The sequence below is a fragment of the Glycine max genome, chromosome 19 (genome assembly GCF_000004515.6).
Source record: "Glycine max cultivar Williams 82 chromosome 19, Glycine_max_v4.0, whole genome shotgun sequence".
NCBI classification, from domain to species: domain Eukaryota; kingdom Viridiplantae; phylum Streptophyta; class Magnoliopsida; order Fabales; family Fabaceae; genus Glycine; species Glycine max.
Genome location: NC_038255.2, coordinates 19,179,713 through 19,199,074, shown reverse-complemented (window position 1 = coordinate 19,199,074; position 19,362 = coordinate 19,179,713). Strand labels below are relative to the sequence as shown.

Here is a 19,362-nt window from a genome sequence, read left to right as displayed (position 1 = left end):
GGACATGGCGCATGTGTTCTGATTGTAGAGCCCTTAATAACATCACCATTAAATATAGGCATCCTATACCTAGGCTTGATGATTTGCTTGATGAATTGCATGGTGCATGTTACTTCTCTAAAATCGATTTAAAAAGTCGATACAATCAAATTAGGATTAGAGAAGGGGATGAATGGAAAACTGATTTTAAAACAAAATATGGTTTGTATGAATGGTTGGTTATGCCTTTTGGCCTAACTAACGCTCCTAGAACTTTCATGAGATTAATGAACCATATCTTGAGAGAGTTCATAGGAAAGTTCGTTATGGTGTACTTTGATGATATTCTTATCTATAGCACTTCACTTGATTTGCATATTGATCATTTAAAATCTGTCTTGACTGTGCTTAGAGAAGAACAATTGTATGCCAATCTTGAAAAATGCATCTTTTGTACTAACCATGTTGTGTTTCTTGGTTTTGTTGTGAGTTCAAAAGGAGTGCAAGTTGATGAGGAGAAGGTTAGGGCTATTCAAGAATGGCCTACACCTAAGTCCGTGACCGAGGTGCGGAGTTTTCATGGCTTAACAAGTTTTTATAGACGATTTATGAAGGATTTTAGCACACTGGCAGCACCTCTCAATGAAGTGCTCAAGAAAAATGTTGGTTTCAAATGGGGAGAGAAACAAGAAGAAGCTTTCAATGTTCTTAAGCAAAAGCTAACTAATGCCCCCATACTTGCGTTGCCAAACTTTCAAAAATCTTTTGAAATTGAGTGTGATGCTTTAAATGTTGGGATTGGGGTTGTGTTCATGCAAGAAGGCCATCCAATTGCTTATTTTAGTGAAAAGTTAAGTGGTCCTACCCTTAACTATTCAACTTATGATAAGCAGTTGTATGCCTTAGTACGGGCTTTGAAAACATGACAACACTACCTTTATCCCAAGGAATTTGTCATTCATAGTGACCATGAGTCCCTCAAATATATCAAGGGGCAAGGCAAGCTTAACAAAAGGCATGCAAAGTGGGTGGAATTCCTAGAGCAATTCCCTTATGTTATCAAACATAAAAAGGGAAAAGGTAATATTGTAGCCGATGCTCTTTCTCGGCATCATGCCTTACTTTCTATGCTTGAAACAAAATTGATTGGTCTTGAATGTTTGAAAACTATGTATGAAAATGATGAAACTTTTGGAGAAATTTTTAAAAATTGTGAAAATTTTTCAGAAAATGGTTTCTTTAGACATGAAGGCTTTCTTTTCAAAGAAAACAAATTGTGTGTGCCTAAATGTTCTACTAGAAATTTGCTTGTTTATGAAGCACATGAAGGAGGTTTAATGTGGGCATTTTGGGGTCCAAAAGACTCTAGAAACATTACAAGAACATTTTTATTGGCCTCATATGAAAAAGGATGTGCAGAATTTTTGAGAACATTGCATTGTATGTAAAAAGGCAAAGTCTAAGGTAAAGCCTCATGGATTGTATACTCCATTGCCAATTCCGGAGTATCCTTGGATTGATTTATCCATGGATTTTGTTTTGGGGCTGCCAAAAACAAGTAATGGTAGAGATTCCATTTTTGTGGTTGTTGATAGGTTTTCTAAAATGGCTCATTTTATTCCATGTAAAAAAGTTGATGATGCTTCCCATGTGGCTGATTTGTTTTTCAAGGAGATTGTGAGACTCCATGGTTTGCCAAGGAGCATTGTTAGTGATAGGGACTCTAAGTTCCTAAGCCATTTTTGGAGGACTTTGTGGAGCAAGTTGGGCACTAAATTGTTATTTTCAACCACTTGTCACCCACAAACCGATGGGCAAACAGAAGTTGTTAATAGGACTTTGGAAACTTTGCTTAGGACAGTTTTGAGGAAGAACTTAAAAACTTGGGAAGCTTGTTTACCCCATGTTGAATTTGCTTACAATAGAGCTGTTCATAGCACCCCTAATTGTTCTCCTTTTGAAGTTGTTTATGGTTTTAACCCACTAACTCCTCTTGATCTTTTGCCTATGCCTAATGTTTCTGTTTTTAAGCATAAAGAAGGTCAAGCAAAGGCGGACTATGTGAAGAAGCTTCATGAGAGAGTCAAAGATCAAATTGAGAGGAAAAATAAAAGCTATGCTAAACAAGCCAACAAAGGGAGAAAGAAGGTTGTCTTCGAACCCGGAGATTGAGTTTGGGTGCACATGAGAAAAGAAAGGTTTCCGAAACAAAGGAAATCAAAGCTTCAACCAAGGGGAGATGGACCATTTCAAGTGCTTGAAAGAATCAATGACAATGCTTACAAAGTTGAGCTGCCCAGTGAGTATAATGTTAGTTCCACCTTCAATGTCTTTGACTTATCTCTTTTTGATGTAGATGGAGAATCCGATTTGAGGACAAATCCTTCTCAAGAGGGAGAGAATGATGAGGACATGACCAAGAGCAAGGGCAAGGATCCACTTGAAGGACTTGGAGGACCTATGACAAGGGCTAGAGCAAGGAAAGCCAAGGAAGCTCTTCACCAAGTGTTGTCCATACTATTTGAATACAAGCCCAAGTTTTAAGGAGAAAAGTCCAAGGTTGTGAGTTGTATCATGGCCCAAATGGAGGAGGACTAAATGGCACCACTTTGTCTCAATTTTAGAGTGTTTAGTTTGTCTAAATAATGGCCCAATCCTTGTAAAGTTGGCTGACCAAAAATATGTTTTGGGTTAATCAACTAAAAGGGCTTTAGTTAGGTTTAGTTCAAGTTGTAATAAGGGCCCAATTGGCAACCTAGGCATCAGCCTTTTGGGAGACCAAATGGTGGCTAACTTGTTGGCTGTTGGGGGTGACTTTTGGTTGCCACAATTTCAGTTACACTCAGCCATTAAGTTCTTTTAATTCCCTAGGTTAATGGAATTAAGTTATTTTAATTCTAGGTTAGTGGGTCATTACTAAAATATGATGTAAAGCTTCTATATAAGCTAAACCACTTTATCAATAAACACAAGTTGAATTTTATTCAGAAAATTCGAGTTTATCTCTTTTATCTTAGTGAGAGTGATTCTCCTAAATTCTTGAGTGATTCAAGAACACCCTGGCTGTATCAAAGGACTTTCACAACCTTTGTGTGTTGCCTTCGCCGGAAAGAGTGATTCTTTCCTTCCTTTCATCTTCAACCTTGTTCTTTCAAACCACAATTCCAGAAAATCCACTTCTGCCCCGAATTATTTCGTGGCCATAACTCCCGTTTTACGCACTCAAATTAAGTGATTCTTGAGCCTAAATTGAATTTCAAGACGAGACCTTTCACCTCGTTTTGGAATCACCTCATTTGGAGCCCTGTAGCTTGAGTTATTGTCATTTCTATATTTCTGTCCAACCACCACTTAACCTACGTTTTACCATCCCATTAATCCATTTTATGCCAAGAACCACCTTATTAAGACCCACGAAATTAACCACCTTATTTTCCATCCTTTCCTTAATTAATTTCCGCATTTTCCATCAAGGTTTAATCCTAGACAATCCTAAGTTAGCCCTTGTGCCATGAGGGTTCATATCATAATGAAACCTTAATCTAATATGTACAAAGATAAGTGGGCTCATACTTAGCCCATGGGTCCAAAATCTACCCTAAGGCTCATGAGTACCTTAGGGTCTTCTCTTGTATCTCTGGCTCAATCTTCTTGGAGTCTTCTATCCAATGCCCTTTGGGGGTAGGATTGCACCACCTACCCTTAGCCCAAACTAGAAAAACCTATTATAGCATGCCTTTAGAAATTCATGCATATGCTAACAACATGTAAAAGACACGAAAAACTAAGTCAAGGAGAGACACAACCTGATCAATAATATCCAAGAACCTTTGCTTGAGTGAATGAGTGTCTTCTTGATCTCAAGAGAAATTCACGACTCACTTTTTACTATGAGAGCTTAAGAAAAATGAAGTCTAAAAGTTGTGAGTCGCACACACTATTTAAAGCACTTTTTCTTCCCTCTTTTTTCTTCATCATAAAAGTGAGAACACAAGGTGGTTATTTATAGAGAAAATAGTTATAACCGCTTGTAATTGATTAAATATCCAATGTATTCAATTACTTTAAAGAATTAATCGATTATATTATCATTACAATCGATTAAAGTGTTCTTCCCAATATCTGGAAAACTTTCAAGAACAATGTAATTGATTAGATTATGAATGTAATCAATTAAAGTGTTCTTGATCACTTCTGGGAACACTTTTAAGAAGGAAGTAATTGATTATGATCACCTAATAATCGATTAAACCAAAATGAGAATCTCTCTACAAGCTACAAATACTTGTGTAATCGATTATGATTAGCCTTGTAATCGATTAAAACAGAGAGTTTTATGCACTGAAGAAGTTTCTAACTTTAGAAACAGTCTTCTTACCTCTACATGACGATGCATGATGTACATATGAACAGATAGAGACTAAGATGCAACAATCAATACAAATGCCACTCAAAGAGTTGGGCATGTAAAAAGACAAAACTTCTTCAAGCTCCAAAGTTTTTTCATGTTGCTCCCTCTATCTCTAACAGGTTGAAACTATTATTGTCTGAATGGTTGTTGTTGTTGTGTATGAGGACCATACCTCAAGTTCAAATGATCTCTCCAACTAGGATTGTAGGTGTTGGAGCAAGGATTGTATTATTGTTGTTGAGGTATGAATGGTTGTCCAGGTTGCATGGTAGAAACATCAACAACTTTTTTTTGTTTCTTGGAGTGTGGAACATGCATCTGTTTGATGATCAGGTGCACAACAGATACCACACCGCCTTGGTTGATTGGCTGCCATCACATTCTGTTGTTGACCAATGGCTAGCTATCTCACAAGGGATGTTAATTCTGTAAGTTTATTTTCTAGCCTATGATTATCAGCAACCATAGCAATAGAAACTTCACTTGCAGTAGCCCTAGATGGTGAGACAACTCTAGTACCAAATTGTTGGTAATTTGCTACCATGTTGGAAATCAATTGTCTAGCAGCAATAGGAGTTTTGTCCATTAAAGCGCCTCCACTGGCTGCATCAATCATACTTTTGTCCATTAACATCAACCCTTCATAAAAATATTGGACCAACAATTGCTCACTAATTTGATGGTGAGGGCAAGTAGCACACAACTTGTTAAATCTCTCCCAGTACTTATATAATGTCTCTCCAGGTTGTTGCCTTGTACCACATATTTCTTTCCGGATGGATGTTGTTCTGGATACAAGGAAGAATTTCTCAAAAAATATTCTCTTCATATTTGTCTAGGTGTTGATAGTATTCTATTGAAGGTACAACCAGTCCTTAGCCACACCATCCAAAGAGAATCGAAATGCTTTCGTCTTCACATAATCTTCATGATTGTCATGCGATCGCATGGTGGAACACACTACATGAAACTCTATAAGATGCTTGTATGGATCTTCACCTGCAAGACCATGAAACTTTGGCGGAAAATGGATTAGTCTAGACTTTAGCTCATTACTAACCTCAGTTTGAGGATATTAAATACACCAAGGTTGATACACATCATCTAGTGTAGCCAACTCCTTGAGAGTTTGATTGTTATCAACCATTATATCAACACTAATTTTTCAAAATAAGAAGCAACAAAAATAGGCTCAAGAACAAATTCAACAATGAATTCATTATCCACTATACTACTATCCAAAAATACACTATCATGCATAGCAACACTTCTACTCCTATTACTTCTACTCAACCTATGAAATGTCTTATCTATCTCAGGATCATATGATGGATGCAAGTCACCTAATTTGGACCTAGTCATGCACAAATAAGCTCATTAGTGACAACATAGACAACTACCTTACAAGAACACTATTCACAATATTTGCTTAAATGCTACAGAAATTGGAAAACAGCCCTAAAAAATTTATAAAAAAATTCCAAAACACCACAATAAATGTCAAAATAATTTTTTATTTTTGATATTTTTTGGTGATTTTTAAAAATCATGAAAATAGAAAAAAATTCAAAAGTGGTCTAGATCATCGAATTTGGCAAAAATGACCCCCAATGCTCGTGTTTGTCCCTCACAAGGGCACCTTGATGTATGAATTTTTCTACATTTTGGCAAAGTTTCAACCCATTCTGAGATAGTCACATTTGAAATGACCAAAATGCTCCTATTGCTAAAACTCCTATTTGGAGGTTGAATTTGCCAATTTTGACCCAAACCTAACCCCAAAGAGGTTACTTTTGCTCATATTAAGGAATAAACTTTGGACACACAATGCACAACACTACTACTCTATTCTACTGCTACTCTGCTCTACTGCTCAATGTAAAACACTCTATTACTCACACATATTATACATAACAACATTAACAAAACCAATGCAATATGTCAAACAGTTAGTCTATTAAGACAGATAATGCACAAAATGCAAAATGTTGTAAAATGCAAAACATGCAGAACATGCACAAATGTGTATTTTTTTTCTTTTTCCAATAGATAGATGCAAACCTATACTACTATACTAATGTCAGTTATGAGTGAATCAAGGTTGGCACATAATAAATCGTATCCTCGGCAACAATGCCAATTTTAATAATGGCTGTCGAATCATTTCAAAACAAATAAAACTAGGAAATTCTGTTATACAGGATTAATCTAGTTCGACTCAAAGATACAATTCAATTTGGTTCCTACTTCAATTCACTTATAAAAAATAATGCAAATTTGAACGAATAGTTTGTAGGCAATGTAAAGGAATACAAAATCACAAAAACACAAATGAAGGAACAAAACAAAAATGAAGGAACAAAGAAGAATAAAAATAGAATACGAATCAGGTTTAATAGCATCAATCCAATTCACCAAACCAATGCAAAATGAATTATCATAGTTCTATAGAGAATGATCATGTTGTTAAATTTCAATCAATGTCATTAGAGTTAGTTCAATCGAATTAATCCCTAAATTCATTAAAATCACAAATTAGGTTGGAATATCATTCAAACAATCTATGATTAAGTTTTGCAATTAGGAAATAAGTCCATAACCTAATCCATTTTCAATCCTAAGCATATTCATAATCATGAAAATAAAAAATTAGATTGAAGAAAAAGATGAGCATTCACCTAGAATAGAAATACTAAACCTGAACTCAAATTCAGGCTTGCTTGGAGTGGATCCTTGGATTGATTGAGTGTTTAGCCTTGTAACAGTCGTAACTTTCAATAAGTAATTAAGAAATTAATAAATTAATAAATAAATAAATAATTAAAAATAAATAAATAAATAATTATTAGGTCATAAATTCCCACTATATAAGCCAAATGTTAACCTAGAGCAGCTTTTTAGAAAACACATTTTGTTCCTTTCTTCTTTTCTGACGCACAAGAACCCTAACAGAGCAACTAGAGGAGGAGCTCTAGAGTGCACCAGAGACGCCACCATTGCTAACAGAGAACATTTAAGCGACTATATCGAGGTAAGGGATGAGTTACTCACGCTTGGGGATTAGAATGAACATGTGTAGGGATCTCTAGAGGATCAATTTTTGGGTTATTTTGGGGTGTTTATGAATTTAATTATGTTTTCATGTTTAATCGCGGATTGAGTGTGTTTGATGAACCAATTGGTGTTCTGTTGCGAGTTTGTTGTAGAATTGATGTGTTCCTGTGTTAGGTGTGTACCTTAGGAATTAGAATTCTTTATAATTAGCATAAAAATTGTGTGGTGGTGATTTTGTTTATACCAGATATGTTGGCCTTTCAATCTTGTTTTTTTTATTTTTTTTCACACCGCAGTGTATACGTGTACATATACATTGATACTGTTTTTTTTACAAACTTTATATTTTATTTCACGTGAGTGATTTCTCGTCATGAAATTCATAGGTGTAGGGATTGTTGGATAATTGAATTGGCTAAAATCATTTAAAGAAATTAACTAAAGTTGTATTCACATTGTAATTAGGGATTTTCTTGATGTTGGTAACTTAGTTGAAATATATTTAGAATATAGGTATACATGTTGTTCATAGAAATCAATATGAGTATATATTTTATTGTTATATATAATTTGTATTTACTTAATGATATATTTGATATTATTGTGATTATTTTATATTAATATATATTTAATACTTTTTATATGTTATATATATACATATATATATATATATATATAATATGTACATTTACGTTTACGTTTACGTTTACGTTAATATATATTTTGTTATATATATATATATATATATATATATATATATTTTTTTTTTTTTTTGAATATAATATACTTATATATATATCTTACGTGTATTTTATAGTTATTTGTTTATAAGCCTTGAAGTTAAATATTGTATGTTATTATTATTATGATACATTGTTATTTAATTGTTGAGTATATTTTGTAATGAGTTAAAGTGTGAATTGTTAAACTGTAGACATGAAATATGGTTGTGAATGAGTGTGTGATTGATATTTGTAGTGATATTACTTGTCATGTGAGTTATGAGTTATACAGTAACCTGACCAGTGTTTACCTTGAGAGAACTTTTATGCGCAGTGTTAAAGAAAATTGTAGGATTCCTAGTTAGGATCCTGAAGGGTTAAACTATAGCGTAATTTGTTAAATATGTTTGAAATATAAGAGTGAGGTCGTGGGTATTATATAACTTATAAACAGTGTCTGCGTGCAAAAAAATATATATATTTTAGGGGTTGGACCTGAATCAGGAAGGTGAGACCCAAACGGATTCTTTGGAGTCTAGGCCTTGGGGGTAAAGATACTCGGTTTGAGTGCTCCTTTAAGCCCATGTTGATCCCATGTGGTTGGGACATTCTCGCAAAATAGAGTAACCCTGACTGGTCACCTTATGATGTTACTTAGTGAGAGTGACCGAGTATACCCATTGTGTGGTGTGCTTTGTCATGTACTCCTAAGCGCCCCAGTGTTGTTTTTCACTGACATGGTACCACATTGCATATAGGCTTGAGTCTTAGTATAATTGTTGCATAACACTTGTGTTTTGAATTTCATTGAGTTAACAATTGTGGTTGATGTTATTTTATGGAGTGTGTAAACTTGAATGGGTGTGAATAATGTGTGCGATTTTGTGCAGTAATGTTATTTATATAAATTCAGCTTTAAGTATTACATGTTTCACATGCTCTAATGTTTTATTATACACGAATGTGATAACTCACTCCCGGTGTGTGTTTGTGTTTGGACTGATTGCCACTTTGTTTCAGGTGAGCCTTCATATGATGAGTCACATGCTAGAGATGGAGAGAATTAGTCTGTGATAGGGATATGCTTTGATAAGTGTGACATTGGGGCATAGGATTTTACTTCGCATATTATGATTTTCACATGTTATGATTTACTGAATGATACGATTGCGTTATACTTTTCTACTTTAGTTTCTTTTTATTATTTATTTAGAGTGGACGACCTTGTTTTGAGCCAGGATAGTCTTACCTTTTATTTATAAAAAAATTCTATTATGTTTTCACTAAGTGGATGTGGACCTTTATCCTTTTGAATTGATTTAAATTAAATGTGTTTAAAAATAAAAATTATTAATTAATTTTGCATATTTTTTTCCTTCTTTTATTATTAAGTGTTTATAATCTTTGAAATAAATTTTGTATGATTTATTTAATTAGTTAGTTATAATTGTAAGGGTAGAGGGTGTCACAAGCCTTCCATGATCATCTCCAATTGAAGAGCCAAGAAATTTGTGCAAGAAAAAGGAAGAACAAAAGTGAAAAGAGGAAGAAGAATGAAGAATAGTTGAGAGAAAAATAGAGAAGAGAGTTTGATCCTAAAGCTTGCACAACAAGTAACTAAATATATTTTTGTACAAAATGAAGTAACTAACTAACTAACTTCCACTAAATATATAGAGTGACTACTCAGAAGGAAGCGATGGGCCTTGATTAGGCCCATCTAATCTACCTAATTAAACTAATTACACAAAGCAAAGCCCAAATTTGTAGCCTATATTATTCAAATGCAAAGTTATCGACTTCCAAGCCCAATTTGACCCCCAAAATGGCAGAATTGGGCAAAGCTTATATGTGAAAAAAATTGAAGTTCTTTTCTTAGATTTCCAAAGACTACTCACATGCTCCATTTGGAGTTCTGTAGTGCCTCTAAGCTCTGCATAAGGCAGATAGGTCAAGTAAGCACAAAAATCCAAAAATAAGCAACAATTATCAACTAAGCCAAATTATTTGCCTAAGACCAAAACTGAGTTAAGGTGAGAAAATAAGGGTTAAAGAGATGCCAATTGAGCTAAGAAGAATAGAAAAATACTAAACTACAAATGCTTAATCAATTGGCCTCAATCGGAAAATTGAGTCAAAAGTTACGGTCATTTGAATTTTCAAGGGACTTCTACGTTCAATTTTGAGGGTCTCGATATTTTATGGGCCTCAATCAGACATCCAAGTCAAAAGTTATGGTCATTTGAATTTTTCCGGGTTTTCCTTGTTCAATTTTGAGAGTCTCACTATATTATGAGCCTATATCAGACATCCCATTAAAAGGTTATGGTTGTTTGAATTTATTTAGGGCTTCCTTGTAGAAATTTAAGCTTATCGATATATTATGGGTCTCAATTGGATATCCGAGTCAAAATTTATGGCTTTTTGAAACTGCCTGGGGCTTCCTTGTTGAATTTCGAGCGTTCTGGTATACTAAGGGCCTTAGTTGGACATTCGAATCAAAAGTTATGGTCGTTTGAATTTTCCTGGGGATTCCTTGATCAATTTCCAACATCTCAATATTTTATGGCCCTCCATCGAACATCCGAGTAAAAATTTATGACTGTTTGAATTTTCCTGGGACTTCTTTGTTCAATTTTGAGCCTCTCAATATATCATTTTCCCCAATTAGACATCCAAGTTAAAAGTTACAGTCGTCTAAATTTGCCCAAGGCTTCCTTCATAAAGTTTGTGCGTCTTGATACATTACAGGCACAATCAGATATCTGAGTCAAAAGTTATGGTTGTCTGAATTTGATTGAGGCTCCCATGTTCAATTTTGAGTGTCTTGATATACTATAGGCCTCAATCGAACATTCGAGTCAAAAGTTATGATCGTTTGAATTTTCTAGGGACTTCCTTGTTCAATTTCGAGTCTCTTGATATATTATGGCCCTCAATCAAGCATTCGTGTCAAAAGTTAAGCTCGTTAAATTTGTTTGTGGCTTCCTTGTTCAATTTTGAGTGTCTCGATATATTATGGGTCTTAATCGGACATCCGAGTCAAAAGTTATCGCCCTCTCAATTTTCTAGGAGCTTTCATTTTCAATTTCAAACGTCTCAATATATTATGGGACTTTGTTGGACATCCCAAAAAATAGTTATGGCCGTCTAAATTTTCCTGGGTCTTTCTAATTCAATTTCGAGCATCTCGATATATTATAGTCCTTAATTGGACATCCGAGTCTAAATTTATGGCCATTTGAATTTGCCTAGGGCCTCCTTGTTCAATTTTCAGCGTCTTGATATATTATGGACCTCCATTGGACATTCGTTGTTTTAATTATCCCAGGACTTCCTTTTTCAATTTCAAACCACTCAATATATCATTTGTCTCAATCAAACATCTGAGTCAAAAGTTACGGTCATCTGAATTTGCCCATAATATGATTCTTTGAATTTTTCATGGGCTCCCTTTTTCAATTTCGAGCGACTCAATGTATTATGGTCCTTAATCGTACAACCCAGTAAAAAATTATGGTTGTCTAAATTTTCCAAGGTGTTCCATGTTCAATTTCGAGCATCTTGATATATTATGAGTCACAATTGGACATCCGAGTAAAAAGTTATGGTTGTTTGAATTTACTCGTGGCTTTCTTGTTCAATTTCAAGTGTGTAGATATCTTATGAGACTCAATCAGATATCTGAATCAAAAGTTATGGTCGTTTGAATTTGCCCAAGGCTTCCTTGTCGAATTTTAAGCGTTCTGGTATATTATGGGCCTCAATTTGACATTTGAGTCAAAATTTATGGTTGATTGAATTTGTCGGTGGCTTCCTTGTTCAATTTCGACCACCTCAATATATTATTGGTCTCAATCAAACATCCAAGTCAAATATTATGGCTATTTAAATTTGTTTGAGGTTGTGTTGTCGAATTTCTAGCGCCTCAATATATTATGCATCCCAAGCAATCATCCAAGTCATATAGATACTAAGCTCTCAAAACACCTTGCAAACCTTGAGAGAAAAAACTAAAGTGCTAAGATTTATATCCGCCTGTAAGACGATCTAATATTAGTCAATGTGTAAACTTCCAACAAATCTTATTGATTTGCTTATAGCCAACAATGACTTGGTATGATAAAGAATACTAGGTTAAGTCAAGCTTGAGGTAGAGCTTGCTTTTGGAAAAACCAAAAATGACAATAAAAAAATACTTGTAACTTTATGATAAGTTAGCAAAAACTTGATAGGTTGCCACGAACTAGACATAGTCTCAATGTAGAGATGAACCAATATAGCTTTCTATGTCATTCTTTACTGCTTTTCTTTGTGTTAACTAACAAAGGGTTTTTTATTATTATTTTAGATCTTATTTTTGATCTATCAAGAAAATTGTTTTTCTTATCGTCTAATAAAGTTTTTCTAAAACTTCCTTTATCTTTTTTTAGTTAGATCTACATCATACGATAAACATGTTTTCAGTCTAAGAAAAAGTTTAAAATTTCTAAAAACACAATTCAATCTCCCTTCTTGTGTTATTTGCTTCTACAAAGTCATTATGAGCCATTCTGAAGTTTAGAAAATTAGAGTCAAGGTCTTCATCATTCGATGTAGACTTTGCCATAGCTTCATTCTTATATGGATGCTCTTCATGTACCCTTCAATAAGTCTTCTATGTAAGGCCAGTATCTTGCCAAGAACTAATTACCCAGAGGGAAACAACTTCATCAATATGATGAGCTTCAAGAATTCTTTTGAGTTCTCAACTCAAATAGTTATTCTAAACCTTTTTTAGCACCTCAAAATGAAAGAACATATGTTTCTCAAAGTAAACATTGAAACCAAAGATTTTGATTCAATAAAACCTACGTCCGAGCCAAAAAATAACATTTTAATTTTGCAAGTAAAGAAAACTAAAAATTTTACAGGAACAAATTTAGAACACTTCGATATTTATAAAGACAAAAAACATATTTTAACCTTTATTAATTTATTAATAAACTTGACCACTTGACTCAATCCAACCTTAACATCACTAAATTAGTTCAAATTGAGTTACTAACAAAAAAAATGGAAAAATAAAACCAACTCAAACTAATTAATGTTGATTAATTTAAATTTAAATATCTTTTATACCCGACCCGACTCATGTTCACCCTACCAAACATGCCAAAGCAGCCATTGCCATTGTCTATGTACAATTGGAACCTTTTGGAGCACCATGGTGCCAAGTTTCACAAATTGTAGTGAAACCGTTTTGTGCAATGCAATCACTTAGTTTTCGCATGGTTGTTTTTCAATTGTAAGGCTACCTAATTAATTGCTATCATAGGCATGGCCGCTAATTCCAGTTAACACCTACCATGTAGCCCTATTTATTTTACACAAATTAATCCCACTGTTCACGTTTTAATTTTAATACAAAAGTTGTAAGCATAATTTAAATGTACGTTTATTTAAAATTAATCTTCAGCATCACATTATACTCAAGCTAACAGAAATTCAAAACCATGGTCTTAATTAAATAGCAAGATGCAGGATTGCAGTATAGTGCTAATTATGTTCACAAAATAAAATAAAATAAAAATTGTGTAAGTAAGCTCGTGGATAACAGACAGATGCCAGTCTCCAAAATATTGTAAAATCAGGATATTGAAAGTTTAATCCATCATTAAGCAACCGGGTTTCTTGCACCTCCAATAACATAGCAAAATAAAATTACATAAATTAAATGTTATTGTAAAAGATCTAGGAAAAAATGTTACGTTCCTGCATGGGAAAACAGTTTTAGAATACCAGTTTATACTCTTAACACTTCAGAGACAAGTATGGTTCTTCCATGCAAGTCCAAGCTCCTTTTGAAGTATTAATCCTCCCAAGAGCTGAGGTCGTACTCATGCAAAGATTATAGTCCTATTGCCTTGTCCATAAGACTCTATAGGGCCATAGGCATGATAATGGAGGCAGGAACCTGAATAGTGAATATATATCGTGTTCACAACTTATCAAATAGGCAATAGGCAAATGCATAATGCTGTATGAGCTCATGGAAGGTCTTTTAATTTACTTAGGCCTTCAAGAAGTGGTTTGAAAATATTTTATCAGCCAGTGCTGCCAGACAAATCGCCAGAAAATGCACTTCCATATGAAACTGATCCTGTTTGTGAAGCACTGCTGGCTCGAGCTTTCTGATACTGTCGTATCCGGAAAGCATCTCGTGGAAGTGGTTGACTTTGGACAGTTGTAGTATCATCCTCATCTTGCCCTAAACATTATTATCATAACAAAAATCAGCTAGAGGGGTACTCAATTTTGAAGTCAAGGCATAAAGAAAGGCAACAACACAAGCACGCACATCTGAAACTAGCGTCTAATCTGACATGCAATTTATAACCATTATTTAGGTATAAATGGATAAAACTATGCAGAAAAGAATATGAATCTATTCATGTAGAAATTATACAGGTACACATACATACAAAATTACTAATTTTTTTTTGAACCGCCAAAAGTAATAATATATTAATATGAAAGAGTACCAGGGGTACTACAAATAACACAGGAGAGATATCTCCTGATAGAATACAGAAGACAAGAACCCCACCAAATAAACAACACCACCCCACCCGTACACAGCAAAAACTTAAGCAAAGGCTAAAGGCATTGCTGACGACCATTGGTGATAAGGAACATACAAAATTACTAATTTTTGTAAACATAGCAAATTTAGCTCCAACTAAAATACCAAATAAGTCATGACAAACTATGGACATATTAAATATTTGGCAATCCAAAATCCGTTTTCGATACAGGCAGAGAGTGTTCCACGGCTCGGTTCTAAAACACACACACATACTTGAGTAAAATTGCAAGTGCATAAATTGAAGAGAAAAGAACAAAGAAAATATAAGCATAAAGTCTAGACTATATGGATCATGCACATACTGTCTGGTTCCTTCCTTTTCCCATATTGTCTATTACTTCCTGGTTTCAAAGATACACCACCACTTGGAGCAGGGTGAGATTTGCTTGAACCAGAAAGTTCACTTGCAGCAGCAGCAGGAGCAGAACCAGCTGGTAATAGTGCTGGAATTCCTGCTTTACCACTTTGTACTTGTGTTGGAATCCCTGTTTTCACACTTTGTCCTGTTGGTAGATCACTTTGCAAACAAATTGATAGCACGATATCCACATTTGGCATTGGGCCTGGAAATTTCAAAACATTTTTTTTCAACAGTATTCAAATAGAAATAAGCAAGAAACAGTAATAGTTCTGGTGGTAATTCCAGAAAAATAGTTAAGTCGCATAATTATTTTTTATACTTTATAATCATGCACTTTGCTTCCAACATTCTATAATCCATCAAAACTATAATATAGCATTGTAAAAACCATGTTTTCCAAACATAAAATGTCTACAAGATTCATCCAAACTTGGTTATCCAATTAAATCCTACAGGAAAAATTTAGTGGCGGCTTACAATAGACAGCACTAAGCATTGACAAACTAACAATGAAAATGTTAGGACCCACTCCTTTTCAGAATGGGTTGGAACTCTAATCTAATCAAGCAAAAACATAGAGTGACAGAGAGAGAGAAAAGAAAAGGGAAAGAACGAATCTTGTATTATCAATTAAGGGAAGAAGAAACCAAGTACCCACAGGTACACCAAAGGAGGAATTCTCCTTTCAACACTGGAACTCCAGTCGACAAATACAAAATCAGAATCTCCCCTCTATTCCTACCTCAAGGGCTTATATATATGCTTCTCCTAATTACTGTCCCATACAACTATTTATTTCCCCTTTCACCCTTCCTCCTTTAATAGACCTGCAGGGTCTGTTTGGGAAACTCAGACACTGGTCTAACAGAAAAGTTCAATGGTTGAACTAATTTCAGAAATGCACTGCTTAAACTTGGCAATAACAATATCTTTAGGGAAGCAGACACTAAAGAAGAAAGAAGAAATGAAAGAACCAAAGAAGGAACAAAGAAGAAAAAAGGAGAATTAACATAAGCTACCTCCTTGTATTGACTAGTTAACAAGTGAAACTCACTCTAGTTGGCATTTCAAAACGTTTACGGATTGTATATAAAAAATTGTTGAAAAAATGTAACAGTATAATGGATAAGAAATCATAGTCAACAGAAATTTGGAAATTACCTTCAACTGCAGGTAGATTTGCCAAAAATGATACCAAAGCAGGTGGTGTAGCTTTCAGAATTTCATCAAATGCATTTGTTCCAGCACCTGCCACCAGCAATTGGATTAGACAAGGTCTTCACTCCAGTTGAATTGCATGTAGGAATATTAAAAAAACTATCATTTTTCATATTGTTCAATGAGGAAAATGAAATAATTTAAATTAAAAACAGGAGATAATAATTCCTTCCCTAAACCTTCTTGTATGAAACTATATTGGCAATAATTGGATGCTGAAAGACATGTTTTTTAATGCATTTTCTTCATGCATTATTGTTCTAAATACCAATAACTACATATGCAACATACACATAAATAGTAAAATGGTAGAAGTTGTAAAATTATGAATATTAAATAATTGAGTTGTGCTATTCATACAATTTATACAATACTTTTTTCTCTATATCTCTCCTTCACAATCACATCATTAATTACATCTCATACTTTTCTCTCTCCTCTCTCATTCTCTTCCTTTCTCTCATAAAAATTGTTGTACAGATTGTTATATAAATAACATTTTTCTAAATAATCCAGGTCACACTTGCTAAATTGAATTTATTCTGAACATACAAGTTCAAACCATAGTAGCTAGATTCTCTCAATAACTATGCATGCTGCATAGCAGATTTCCAGTACTGTGTGCCATGCACCAAATTCCCCATAGAGGTCTCGAAATATTATTGCAGTAAATAATAAACTGCAAACCATACCCCTATCCATTCCTGGTAAGTGATAACTATGGTTCAAACCTTATCAGACTATTTACAAAGGATTCATTTGGAAGGGCAAGTACCACACTACTCCAAGTGGAATTGATGCCACGTCTCAGATTTTCCAACCTTCATTAACATCAGTGAATGAACCATTATTTATTTCCACTTCAGCCATAACAAATTACCAATTTTTATTTAAGTAACAAGTTACAATTTTGGTAACTTCGAGAAGGACTTAAGGTCAAGTTATAACCATTGGTCGAGCAATCTCAGATTAGGTTTTATTTGTTAGAGGAGAGGATTATACATTACAGTAATTGCACAAAATCTGTTATATAGATTTCCAAGCACTGGTTCCTATCTAGACTACTTCAAGTCTGATATCGGAACCTTGTGTTTGGCACCCTTAATTGTAAACTTTGTTTCTCTGGTACTCAATTAATACAAATATATACTTTTGCCGAGCAAAAAAAAAAAAAATCTCTGTCAGACACTAGTCATCTTTTGAAAGAGTTGAGAGAAAATGTGTTAGACCACATGTCTTCAGACATTTATGGATTGATTTACAATCAGTGTAATTAACACCCTAATCTCTAACCTAATAATTAGCAACTGTCTAAATTATTATAATTTAATCAACATAAATACAGTTGACTATCTATTCTAACATGAAATGTTAATATTCTAATGGAATCATCATTTCTTACATAGGTCGTAGGAGATCAAAATCAGGAGCGTTTCCATAGTCACCCCAGTTTCAATGATATTCACTTAACTTTCCAATATAATACTACTCCATAATCTTCACTCTTCTCTTCCCAGAGTTCTCCTCTCTTTCCCCTTTTTCTCTATTGCCATTATTTGCCCCACATCAATAACTATAAACCGGATGCATGATATTCACTATTTTTTTATTCGTATTAAAAGATATAAATAATTTTCTAATTATGTTTAACTAATATAGAGGACATATATGAAAGTGAGTCTCAGTGCAATGGAGGTTATTGCCTTGAGACCTAGAGGACACGGGTTCAAATCATGAAAGCTGTGAGAAGTGATTGTGTCCAAGTTGACCCAAGATGTTCTTTTGGTTTACCGCATCTACCTGAGATTTCACTTTTTACCAAAAAAAAAAATCACCAAAAACCAAAAGAAGCCTCCCAATAAAGAATTAAAAGAAAAGATTCCTAAGCCATATCTTCTACAGTAATCAAGATATAGTTGTCAATCATGAATTGCAACACAAACAATTTTTAAAAGGATGGGCTATGTACCAGGAGTATGCTTTGGATCATATATCACCATCTTTGAAGTATCAGGATAAACAATTTTTGATGGCATAGTTGAAATGCTTGCCATAGATGTCTTATCTGCACTAACATTGAAGCATTCACCACATAATAAGTAATATTGAGAAACTAAGCATTAGAATGAATATAATATTGGTACCTAAAAGAGTCGTTCCATTAGGCAAAATAGACTTCTCCACTTTCTTATTGATATTTTTGGCAAGCCACTGAAGAGGTAGAAATGAAAATTTAATTACTGTATAGAACACAGTTGAAAATGGACTGTATCTTCATTGTTTACTTTGTGCATCACAAATCTCCCTTTCATAGGGTAAATGACTATGCATAAAAGGGAAATAAGGAAATAACAATAATAGGGAAAAAGGGAAACAAATATCTAAAGATATTTAGAGATAATTTTTTACCTCCTAAATATCTATGATATTTACAACAAACACAGAAGAAATCAGGAGAGACAGCCTAATTCTGGGAATCTAAATATAATAATTGCATGGGGGCACTTTCAACGAATTACAGCCTATCAAAAAACTTCCTTATTCATAAAATATGATAGAAAGAATTTGTGCAACAGGTATTTTTTAAAATAAAGTTAAAAAACTAGTAAAGGAAAATGGTAAAGGTGTGATTTAATGACAATCATCATAGTTATTTGAATCTTATGATTTGCTCTCCAAATTGCGCAATTCGATATGATTGGGGTAGCCTGGCCAATGATTTATACCATGCGACGAATTGGAGAGGACCTTGAATCATGTGTTGCATGGATGAACGGTTTGATTTCACATCATGATACAAAGTAAACACTTTTGTATGTTATTTTTTCTTTTTGTACTTTTATTTCACCATTTCACATAAAAGAAATTAAGTTAGATAAGCATAAAATATTAAATGGAATTGAAGGAGCACTACTGAACACACAATATTTGATTATTCTTTATGTTCTATTTTTATACATTCTTCCGAAATAGGGGTTTCACATTTCCA

General features: G+C 33.9%; 1 protein-coding gene across 3 annotated transcripts in view; it reads right to left on the bottom strand.

Annotated features, from left to right (window-relative positions):
• Positions 1 to 13,803: 13,803 nt before the first annotated feature.
• Positions 13,804 to 19,362, bottom strand: part of LOC100799377 (cleavage stimulation factor subunit 77) — a 28,086-nt gene continuing 22,527 nt past the window's right edge. For 2 of the 3 annotated variants that reach the window (XM_041013014.1, XM_006603989.4), the window contains exons 19-23: positions 18,518 to 18,584; positions 18,343 to 18,438; positions 16,317 to 16,403; positions 15,097 to 15,357; positions 13,804 to 14,416 (exon numbers count right to left, since the gene is read on the bottom strand). In XM_041013014.1, coding sequence (XP_040868948.1) covers positions 14,253 to 14,416; positions 15,097 to 15,357; positions 16,317 to 16,403; positions 18,343 to 18,438; positions 18,518 to 18,584 — 675 coding nt within the window. In that variant the 3' untranslated portion in view covers positions 13,804 to 14,252. The remainder of the gene's footprint in view (positions 14,417 to 15,096; positions 15,358 to 16,316; positions 16,404 to 18,342; positions 18,439 to 18,517; positions 18,585 to 19,362) is intronic. The other variant, XM_041013013.1, reaches the window with a different exon arrangement.